The 10,760-nt window shown below is 36.9% G+C and overlaps 2 protein-coding genes across 3 annotated transcripts; one reads left to right on the forward strand and one right to left on the reverse strand.

Annotated features, from left to right (window-relative positions):
* The first annotated feature begins 222 nt into the window (after positions 1–222).
* LOC111881936 (extensin-1) lies at positions 223–2,261 on the forward strand. Its single transcript, XM_023878315.3, has 3 exons — positions 223–341; positions 446–530; positions 625–2,261. The coding sequence occupies exons 1-3, from the start codon at positions 324–326 to the stop codon at positions 1,896–1,898; spliced, it is 1,377 nt and encodes a 458-aa protein (XP_023734083.2). The 5' UTR covers positions 223–323; the 3' UTR covers positions 1,899–2,261.
* Positions 2,262–3,086: 825 nt separating this feature from the next.
* LOC111881942 (uncharacterized) lies at positions 3,087–6,996 on the reverse strand. 2 transcript variants are annotated; one of them, XM_023878323.3, is made up of 13 exons: positions 6,839–6,996; positions 6,646–6,742; positions 6,136–6,279; positions 5,943–6,058; positions 5,697–5,851; positions 5,481–5,569; positions 4,634–5,153; positions 4,428–4,529; positions 4,185–4,339; positions 4,018–4,097; positions 3,731–3,842; positions 3,565–3,639; positions 3,087–3,491 (listed from the first exon to the last, which is right to left on the reverse strand). In XM_023878323.3, exons 2-13 carry the CDS (start codon positions 6,733–6,735, stop codon positions 3,357–3,359), a joined length of 1,773 nt encoding a protein of 590 aa, XP_023734091.1. In that variant the 5' UTR covers positions 6,736–6,742; positions 6,839–6,996; the 3' UTR covers positions 3,087–3,356. The 2 variants fall into 2 exon arrangements, with proteins under 2 accessions (XP_023734091.1, XP_023734092.1); XM_023878324.3 differs by having other exon boundaries at positions 6,646–6,750; positions 6,839–6,993.
* Between the last annotated feature and the right edge of the window lie 3,764 nt (positions 6,997–10,760).

Genomic DNA, 10,760 nt, shown 5'->3' on the forward strand with positions numbered 1-10,760 from the left:
TAACACACAAGAATAAAACCGAAATAATTTTTGAAGTATCGCATATGATAAATAATGTTTAACAAGCATAATTTAGTAGATCATTTTACCTTTTTCCCATTACAAATATAGTATTTTAATCTTTTAGTAATGTTTAGAAAAATGGAATAAAATAAACTCCTTTTTCCACACACAAACACAAATTAGATTCTTTAGATGTCCCACACCCATTCCCTCTTATATATTCCCTATTGCACAAATAAATTCCACATATTTTTATTCCTTCATTCGCTCTTTTATACAAAGCATCTTCTTTAGGACTTTCACCATTTTTCACCATCACCATGGTTCCAGAATTAGAGGTATTCTCCAGAAAAAATCATATCAGAATATACAAATCCAACAATTTCTTCATGTTCTAATGTTCTAATGTTCTAATGTTCTAAAATCTCATGTCAATATGTAGAAACCAAAAGTCACCGAAATACAAGTCCGAATGGACTGTAACGGGTGCGTACAGAAGATCAAGAAAGCTCTACACGGTATCAACGGTGAGTACAAAGATTTTTGTGTTTTTGCCTGTCTGTATTTGATTTAATCGTCAGGTACAGTTATCTGTTATCGGTTATCTGTTATGGTTTTCAGGTATATACGATATCTATATCGACATCCCACAACAAAAATTAACCATAATCGGGTGGGCTGATCCGGAAAAGATTGTGAAAGCAATTAAGAAAACGAGAAAAACCGCAACCATATGTTCTCATACAGCGCCAGAGGAGTCAGAGCCGCCACCGGAAGACGGAGGCCCTGCAAACCCTCCGGGAGAAGAAGCTCCGCCAGCGGAACAGACTCAAGCAACCGAACCGGAAAACCCACCTCCAGATGGTGGAGGAGCACCTCAACCTACGGAACCTCCGGCAAATGAGCCGCCACGATATGTTGGATCAGAGGTGGAAGAGGTTCATGTTGTGTATCGTTATCCACCAGACGCTCGTTACTCCAGCAGCCATGGTGGGCTAGGATTCAACCACGAGCCGCCACAACCAGTTCATGTGAACCATAGTTACAACATGTATGAGCCGACACCTTACGTCACCGAATATGAATACATCCGTCCGCCGCCACCACGATACACCTCTTACAGTTGGCCGGAACCACCACCGCGATACACACATTACAGCCGCCCAGAACCGCCGCCACAACATTACAGCCGCCCGGAACCACCACAACTTTATAGTCATCTCGAACCACCACCACAACTTTACAGCCGTCCCGAACCACCATCACAACATTACAGCCACCGAGAGCCACCACCAGAAACCTACAGCCGCCCAGAGCCACCTCTACAAACCAACGACCGTCCAGAACCACCACGACAATATAATGGCCGTCCAGAGCCACCACCAGAAACTTACAGCCGCGCAGAGCCACCACCACAACCATACGGCCGCCCAAAGCCACCACTGCAACATGACAGCCGGTCGGAGCAACCACCACAGAATTATGGGAGGCCAGAGCATCTACAACATTACAGACAATCAGAGCCGCCACAGCAATACATACATCATAGCCGCCAGGAACCACCACAACCCTACTCAAGCTACCACCATCCAGGGTCACCACCGCCATCTCTCCGCCACAGTAGACCTGAGCCAACACAACCCTACTCAAGCTATCACCATCCAGGGTCACCACCGCCACCTCTCCGCCACAGTAGACCTGAGCCACCACAACCCTACTCAAGCTACCACCATCCAGGGTCACCACCACCACCTCTCCGCCACAGTAGACCTGAGCCACCACCTCTACAAACATACTATGGGAGACTTGAGCCACCACACTATATGGAGTACAATGATGAGATTACATCACCTTACGGGGAAGAAGATCCAATTAATGGATGTACAATTGTCTAAAAAATGAGGATTCTAGAAAGAGATTAATTAATCAATCTATCGATTAAAACCAGTCAAATTAAAAGTGTTCCCATGGAAGCATGTGATGTTGAAGGAGAAGAACAAGATTCCTAGCTTGTTAAGTGCATGAGGAATATGTTCTTAATTCCTCTTGAGGATGAGGGAGATGTATACCCATCTTTTTGTTATCTCAAAAAGAGATTTCAATGTATTTTGAAACGAATTACCAAATTTTAGACGTAACTAGAGGATATATGATAAAAAAATTTATGTACGTACACTTTTAGAAAGGATTAAAACGATGTAATTAGTTTCCAAATCGAATATATGATAATAATAATAAAAAAAATTACTTATGTGTAATTGATATAGAATTTGTAAAATCAGAATATTTTTAAAAAACAGAACAATCTTTTAAAATATGTGCATGAAAACAAAGATACAAAAAAAATATAAAAAAATAAATATGTAGAAAATAATTTTATAAAAATGAACTCGTGAAAAAAATCAAAAAAGTAAATGTAAAAGTTGTACAAAAAGTTTTGTAAAAGATATTAAGTTTAAGATACTTAGAAAACTGGGGGGGTGGGGGGGGGGGGGGGGGGGTGGGGGGGTGGATGTTGCAAATTATATAGGAGTTATAATTTATCTAGTGATCAATATTTTAATTATCTACTCTAAACCGATTAACCCTCACTTGACAACATTTAAGCACACAGATTATTTTGTAGATAAAAGCATCGTTCATCATGTTGGGTTCTTTTGTATTAGTTAGTTGTAACATGTGCTTGTATACTTGTACCAAGTGTGTGATTAAGATCAATGAATTCCCAACTATGTCGCATGCGTGTTAAAAAGGGGGAAAAGATGGACTCCTCCCTCGACCCTTATGAATGTTTTAGTTTACAATGATGAAAAGGTTATTATTTTGTTATATGGGATGGATTATTTTGTAGATGATTAAAACGTTTAAGTAAATTTATATGATGATTAGTAATTACTAATTAGTTTTTGGTTTTATGAAATGATTAAATTTTAAGTTTCAACTCGGGATGCAAATGTGACAAGTCTTAATCATTCCAGTCTTTTTCATTCGTGTACTAAGTTTTTGTCCATATATTCATTTGTTCCACTCATTTTACTTTTCGATTCTCTTGTGGCCACAAAATCAAGTTGAAAGACAAAAAATCAAGAATGTTTGACTAATAGTCAAATGCTAAAATACCTAGTCTAAAAGCAATAGAATCTTACAAAAAAGTAATTTTTACCCTTAGGCCACAGACTAAATAATTAATAAACGAAAAATGTTACTGATGTCCCAAACAAGAAGGAAAACTTTGAGACACCAAATTCGCAAACAAATATAACTACTTAACACAGAATTTAATGAAAATTTTTCTAAATTATACCTCCAAAAAAATATAAATTTCTACATGAGGAAAATGATTGAAAACTGACCTAATTATTATTATCTCCATCACTAGATGATTCATCTTCTTCATCATAAAGTAATTCCTCTTCTTCTTCATCATCTTCATCTTCACTTTCTTCTACTTGTTTCAATATTTGGCTTTTATCAGCAGCCTTATTAATCTGCTCAAAATTAAATATCATAAAAATATGAACAGATTACATATTTAAATATCATAAAAAATAAATAAATAACCTGTGCTGTAAAAAGTTGTAAGCGTCCTGATAACTGCAGTAATGACTGAATAACCTCCCCTTTTGACTTTGTAAGCTGCAAAGGATTTTTTTTTTTAAAATTGTTTTAATAAAAACTCCATGAAAATAAAACATTTTTTAAAATGTATTATAAAATATTATTATACCTTGTACAATGAATCCAGTAGCTGTGATGTGGGTTCTTGAGATTTTATATAGTCACTGTAATTAATTAATAAACAGCAAACCCATGGAAGAATGCATTGTCCATCTATCGATCTATGACAAAAAAAAAAAAAATGAAAATTTATATTTATTTAACATACAAATCTTTATTTTGGGTTTCAAGGGAATTAAGAAAAGAAAGTGGAAATGGTCAAAGGTTTTTCATTCCATATTTCCATTCCATTCCAATCTTTCCTGATTCCATTCCATTGTACCAAAAGAAACAAACCTTGATTGCCACATGGCCAACAATACTTTCAACAATGTATACGCATCATCAGGTGTCATAGATGAAACAGCTGCTATCATCTATTATCAACATGTTAAGAATAGAGTTATATTTTTTAAAAAAAAAAAAAAGGATAAGTGAAAATAAATAAAAATAAAAATAGAAACCTGTTTTTGTGGCATATTATCTTCAAGATTAACACCCTTCAAAAGCTTTGATAATTGTATTTTATTAGATGTAAGATCATTATCACTACTGAGAATACCTTCTGTTCTCAATTTATCTTCAAGACACATTGTAACTTGATCCATTTCCATATTATCTGAGCATAAAAACATATATATAAGTCAATAAAAAAAAGTATAAATTAATTCTGTAATTTTCCTTCTGAATAAATAAAAATACAATACCTTTACTTGAAGTCATATCTCTGCTATCTCCATCATCAACATTAGAAATATTGAGAACAGGAAGCAATGCATGTTCAGTATTTGCACGATCTAAAGCTGTAACTGTTAAAATCAAAACATATTTTAATAAATTAATTACACATAAAAAATGGTTACAACTTACAATTACCAAAATAGAAAAGACAAAAAAGAAAAAGGGAATGTACTTTGGGTCTTGTTTTCCACCCCTTTCTTTGACTTTTGAGATTGGGTCAACGGAATTAGAATTCCATCAAGGGAGCTCTTTAGCATCACATCTGAACCACATTGTAATGTAATTTTCTCAAAAGATGGTTTTATTATTAAGCCATGTGCAAGAAAAAGATTCCCAGTTGCAGGTTTTGAAAAGCTCTGTAATTTTGCAGAGAATATTGTAGGGACTGATCCTTTGAAGGAAAGATTGTCCTCCATGGATATTTTTGAGGGAATGGAATTGCGTAATTCCTCCATGTTGATTCCATTCCAGAGATAACAAACGCCCATTTCTGAAATGGAAAGTACAGATAAACCCTCTACACCAATGGATTTTGTGTCTATAAAAACGGCAGGATGATCCATTGCAAGAACACAGCAAGATGACTTCTTTTTGCTACCATCTACTTCCCATATCGCGATATATCGCTCACCAGAAGCGGATGAAATTACGTATTTGCCCTCGTCAGAGAAGGTCATACAACGAACAGCCCCCTGTTGTAGAATATGGGATTAAATTATTAATCAGAAAGCAGAGACAGAAATGGAAATATGTTCATTAGTTACAAGAATTATGTTATGATTGAAATATATTTGTGTTTGTGTTGTTGATAGAAGGGTAAAATGGTCATTTGGTCTCATTCAGGCGATTTAAAAAAGAAACAGACTTTGTGTATACAAGAAGTTATCCTTATCCAGACATATACAAAGAATCAGTCCCTAAAGGATTAATATATAATTGCAGTATTGCGCTTGTATCATATATAGAAGAAGGGTAAAATAGTCATTTAGTCTTGTTTTCAGTTCAAAAAAGAAACTTACAGGATGCCCAGAAAATTTCTGCATCTTTTTGCGATCTGAACAGCTGAAGATTTTTAATTGAGCTGCTGCTGTTGCTAAAACCTTCCCATCTGATTCCATATGTTAATAAAATACAAAGTCATAATTCATAAAAACATAATATAATATGTATGATCCAGTTGCTAATAAATGCCCTTTTAACTAGAGTAATAGAAGTAGCACAATATATACATATACCTGGTGAAACAGACATTGAAGATATAGCTTTTGTGGAGGCTTTAAACTTGGCCAATAAGTTTCCTGTAATGGAATCAAGTTCACATATCATCCCATCAACACCAGCAGTATACACACATGATCCATTTGTAGGAAAAGAGACAGCAGTGACACCCCTACAAGAAGAAAAACATGAAATTGAATACAAGATTTTTATCAAGAAACTTGAAATGAATAGAAGAATGAATTTTGGACTCATGGACTCACCCAGGATGACAATCACTAACCCTCCATTTCAATTGGCCAGCAGAAACATCCAAGGCAAGAACATCACCACCTCCAGTTCCTAAAATTAGCAAAGAATTTCGAAGCTTTCTTTTTTTCTGATCATAAATGGTAAAAGTGAAGTCAATAATGGTATTCATAGACTGAAAGTATTTGATTGTGTATAAAAGTAAACCTTTTTCTCCAAGGAAAGCCATTTCATGCAAGTGTAATCAACTGATAAGTGTCCACCTTCTGGTTTAGCAAAAAAGTCTGTTTCATCTGTTGACACAATGTTTGCAAAGTCTGTTTGCACATGACCCTTGATTGTGTCCCAAATCTGAAGAACAAAATCAAAGATGCTTCAATTAGGACATAACACAAACAACATTCCATCTTTAATCCAGTAATTGCACTCCAGAAACATTAGAATTTATCAGTAATTAAAGCGAAAAGGAACCCTCAAGCAAAGAACTAATCACTCCATTTAAGAAGAAAACAAAACTACATTGTAACTTTTTTTCATTTTTATTCTACTTTTTGTAAGCTTGATATGTATATATAATATATGCTATTCTAATTCGTAGTTCTTGTTGCACGATTTAATGTAGTGCACAATAACTCTACAGTGGAGAATAGTCGTTTCCACATTCAAGGTCAAAGTGTAAAAATTCTTACAGTTGCAGAAAGTGTTCGAAATGTATACCTTAATTCGACCATCGCCGGAGCTGATAGCAAGGAAATCTAACGATGGACTGAACGAAGTCAACACGTCTCTGATATTTGCTGTCTCCATTCTAACCCTATGTAGCTTCAATAAATTAAGCTCAGCTAACCCCACAGCAAAAACGCTCAACAAACATATGTAATCGAATAATATACAGACAAATTAGGCATACCTGTTTCGGAAAAGGCAGAGGAAGACGGAGATAACAGAGTTGTGGAGTAGCAAAGCAGCGGTGGTTCTTCTTCTTCTTCTCTGCTCGTGAACTATAGAGCAAGCGGCGCCTTCTGCTAGTTAAGGAATGGTTCGAAAAAGTAACCCTCTTGGTTGTGTTCAGTTTTGCCCCCTTTATTTCTGTTTTTTCTCAAAAGGAACCCGTTTTCAAAAACTTTATTACAAAAAATATCCTTCAGTTTCAATTTTCAACCGTCCAACATATTTATTTTCAATATATTATTTGAAAGTTAACTGATAACTGAAAATTTGGTTATTATATGATAAAAAAAATAATCTTTGATAAAAAATCAGCTAAGAAATATAATGAAATGTTTATAATTAATAAAAATATATATTTAGGAGAATTTAAAAGACTTTGCAAGCTAACTGAAATTCTAGTTCAGATAGATTTTTCAAAAACTAACTTGTATGTAATTTTAACTTGTCAAACATGACAATCTATAAAACTCGAAAATTAAGTTAGTTGCTAGCTTCAGCATGTCAAACACAACCAACATCTTTTTTTTTCGAATGACAGCAAAATTTTATAAATAAACTAAAGCTAGCAAGAAACTAACAACAAAAACAAAAGTTAAGGCAAGAGAGGATTATTTATCCAAGTAGTTCAATTAATCCTAGCATTAGTGTTTACAAAAAGAAAACCACCTAAAAGAATGGTCGACAATGTTATCAAAAAGAAATTGATTCTTGTACTCATTCGGCCTATAGATAACCGCATTTTTGTAAGTCCAAAGAACCCAAATCATCGTCAAGCACACCAACTCCACAATCACCCTTTCCATCCTAACCACCTGCCTAGCATCCACCCAATCTACCAAATCAGTTGGAGAATCAAATACTGAAAACTAAACATCCATCCCAAGAGAAACAATATGCCAAATTTGTTAAGCTAAAGGGCACTGGAAAAACAAATGAAATATATTTTCTGAAGACTTTGACAAATAGGACACAAAGTTGAGTCCAACTTCACTCTGATTGGCTCAGAGAGGCAATCTTTCTAACATAAATTGCCACATAAAAACATTTACTTTAATAGGAACATATTTATTCCATCTTGTAACATTACCTCCCACCGGAAGATGAACGACGTCTATATGTAACGCCCCGAACCTAGCAGGTATATTTCGAAACCCGCATTCTTTTGATTATTGTCTTTGACAGCCTCGAAGAAGTTATGTTGAGTCCCGGGGAGTTTAGGGGCTAAATTTGAAACTTTGGGCCAAATAGGGAGTACGCTAAACGTACATAAGAGTATGTTGGGCGTACTAGGCGCGCCCTAGGCGTAAGCTTATGTACGTTGGGCCTACTCGCGTCAGCTAAAAACCCTAATGTTCGAGGTTGGGACTATATAAACACCCTTATGGTTCATTCTTTTTCCTTACCTCAGCCTCCATACCTCAGAGAACGCCCCAAACCCTAGTTTGTATGTGTAGAGTGTGTTAGTGTGCATCTTGAGCCTTGGAGAGTGGAGTTATTGCACCAAGAAGCTAGAAGAGGAAAGCAAGGCCTTAGATCTGAAGTTGGGTTACACCTTTTGAGCTCCAGAAGGTAAAAAGATTGAAACTTTATGCTTATTTACTTTAGATCTAGACATTTTAGCTTTTTGAAGGTCTTATGGACCCTAGATTTCCCAAGATGATGCATGTGAAGTTCTAGACGAAATAAGTTGTCCATTCAGACGTTTTGAGAGGCCTTAAGTGATAAAAATCAATCCTTTTTAGCTAGACTTGATCCATGCATGTGATAAGAAGGTCTTAATGAGTTAAGACTATGAGTTTAAGACATTTTGGACGTCCAAAGTGATAAAGTCCGAAACTTTATGATTCTATGGCATATTTGGTCGATGGATCTGGAATATGGGTTCAAGAGCTCAAACCATTAAGCACTTATTAAGATCTTAGTAAAGCCCGCGTACGCCCCGCGTAATATCTGTACGCCCAGCGTATGTGGTCAGCGGTCCTGATGATGGTCAACGAAGAACTACTTTACGCCCAACGTAACTGGGAGGTACGCCCTGCGTACGCTCCCTGTTGGACTTTGAGCTTGTGGGCTTTATGCTTTGGGCCGGTTATGGGTCATTTGGGTTAATCCCTTAATGGACTCTGGATATAGTGTTGTTTGGGCCAAGTTGGACTTGTAGGATTCGTTTAGGCCCAATAGAGTGATGGGCCCAATTTAATAAATTGGGCCAATATTATATTTGGACCTTTTGAGCTATAGAAGGTAAAAAGATCGAAACTTTATGCTTATTTACTTTAGATCTAGACATTTTAGCTTTTTGAAGGTCTTATGGACCCTAGATTTCCCAAGATGATGCATGTGAAGTTCTAGACGAAATAAGTTGTCCTTTCAGACGTTTTGAGAGGCCGTAAGTGATAAAAATAAGTCCTTTTTAGCTAGACTTGATCCATGCATGTGATAAGAAGGTCTTAATGAGTTAAGACTATGAGTTCAAGACATTTTGGACGTCCAAAGTGATAAAGTCCGAAATTTTATGATTCTATGGCATATTTGGTCGATGGATCTGGAATATGGGTTCAAGAGCTCAAACCATTAAGCATTTATTAAGATCTTAGTAAAGCCCGCGTACGCCCCGCGTAATATCTGTACGCCCAGCGTATGTGGTCAGCGGTCCTGATGATGGTCAACGAAGAACTACTTTACGCCCAGCGTAACTGGGAGGTACGCCCTGCGTACGCTCCCTGTTGGACTTTTAGCTTGTGGGCTTTATGCTTTGGGCCGGTTATGGGTCATTTGGGTTAATCCCTTAATGGACTCTGGATATAGTGTTGTTTGGGCCAAGTTGGACTTGTAGGATTCGTTTAGGCCCAATAGAGTGATGGGCCCAATTTAATAAATTGGGCCAATATTAGATTTGGACATTTTGGGTCTCTTGATATCTTCAAGGTCTTGTTAAGTAATTCGTATTCTTTATCTCTCGGTCGAGGGTGTCGGGCGTAGCAGTTGAAGACTCTCAGTTCAGTTCTGCACTATTGCTAGGTGAGTTCTCCTCACTATACCAACAAGGTCTACGACACTAGGTCGGTCCCTTGGGATTTTATCCCAGAGTTAGTATGTGTTTCATATTCGTGATCAGTTAGATTGGTACCCTGGTACCTAGGGTGTTATGCAGTTATGATCTGTTGGATTGGTGCCTTGATAGATAGAATGGTGCTATGATTAGCGGTTAGTGTGATATGTGCTTATTGCTTGATTATGTGCTATTTATATGTCGACATACATGGATGGGTTGGGTTGAGGCGGTGTCCTGATTTGTGCGGTTGAGGCCAACATACCTGGGGCGGTTCGAATAGGTTGTAGGCCCGTAGGAGGCGGTCTAGTCATGCCGAAGGCCCGGCGAGCGGTTCGGATAGGCTGTAGGCCCGTAGGAGGCGGTCCAGTCATGTCGAAGGCTCGGGAGCGGTTCAGATAGGCTGTAGGCCCGTAGGAGGCGGTCCAGTCAGGCTGAAGGCTCATTATGCATGCTGTTTGTTATTATTGGATGTTAGAGGTTGGTATTTTTTGGGGTAACTCACTAAGCCTTTGAGCTTACATTTTATCGATTATTGTTTTCAGGTACCTCAACTGACCATGGCAAGGTGAAGGCGTGACGTACACATCCCCGTGTTTATAATTTTGGATTTCTGGGAACTCTGATATGAAAACATTTTGAAAGCAATTAGAACTTTTTGATGTTTGAATCACTTTTATTTGTGTAAAAATGATTTTTAAAAGTTTAAATTTCTTCGAAAAATTTTGGGTTGTTACAGGTTGGTATCAGAGCTTTGGTTTGAGTGAATTGGAGGAACATTCGTGTGAATCCAGTCTCAAATCAAGGACATATTTTTCAAAATGATTTT

Source organism: Lactuca sativa, chromosome 6 (assembly GCF_002870075.4).
Source record: "Lactuca sativa cultivar Salinas chromosome 6, Lsat_Salinas_v11, whole genome shotgun sequence".
NCBI lineage: Eukaryota > Viridiplantae > Streptophyta > Magnoliopsida > Asterales > Asteraceae > Lactuca > Lactuca sativa.

Bases quoted from the DNA above. Each gene is read 5' to 3' on its own strand.
- LOC111881936 (XM_023878315.3), top strand. The intron at 531-624 runs GTGAGTACAAAG...TATGGTTTTCAG, and splicing joins AGCTCTACACGGTATCAACG to GTATATACGATATCTATATC.
- LOC111881942 (XM_023878323.3), bottom strand. From the start codon at position 6,735: ATGGAGACAGCAAATATCAGAGACGTGTTGACTTCGTTCAGTCCATCG. The intron at 5,570-5,696 runs GTATATGTATAT...ATATGGAATCAG, and splicing joins TTCAATGTCTGTTTCACCAG to ATGGGAAGGTTTTAGCAACA. The intron at 4,530-4,633 runs GTACATTCCCTT...TGATTTTAACAG, and splicing joins GGTGGAAAACAAGACCCAAA to TTACAGCTTTAGATCGTGCA.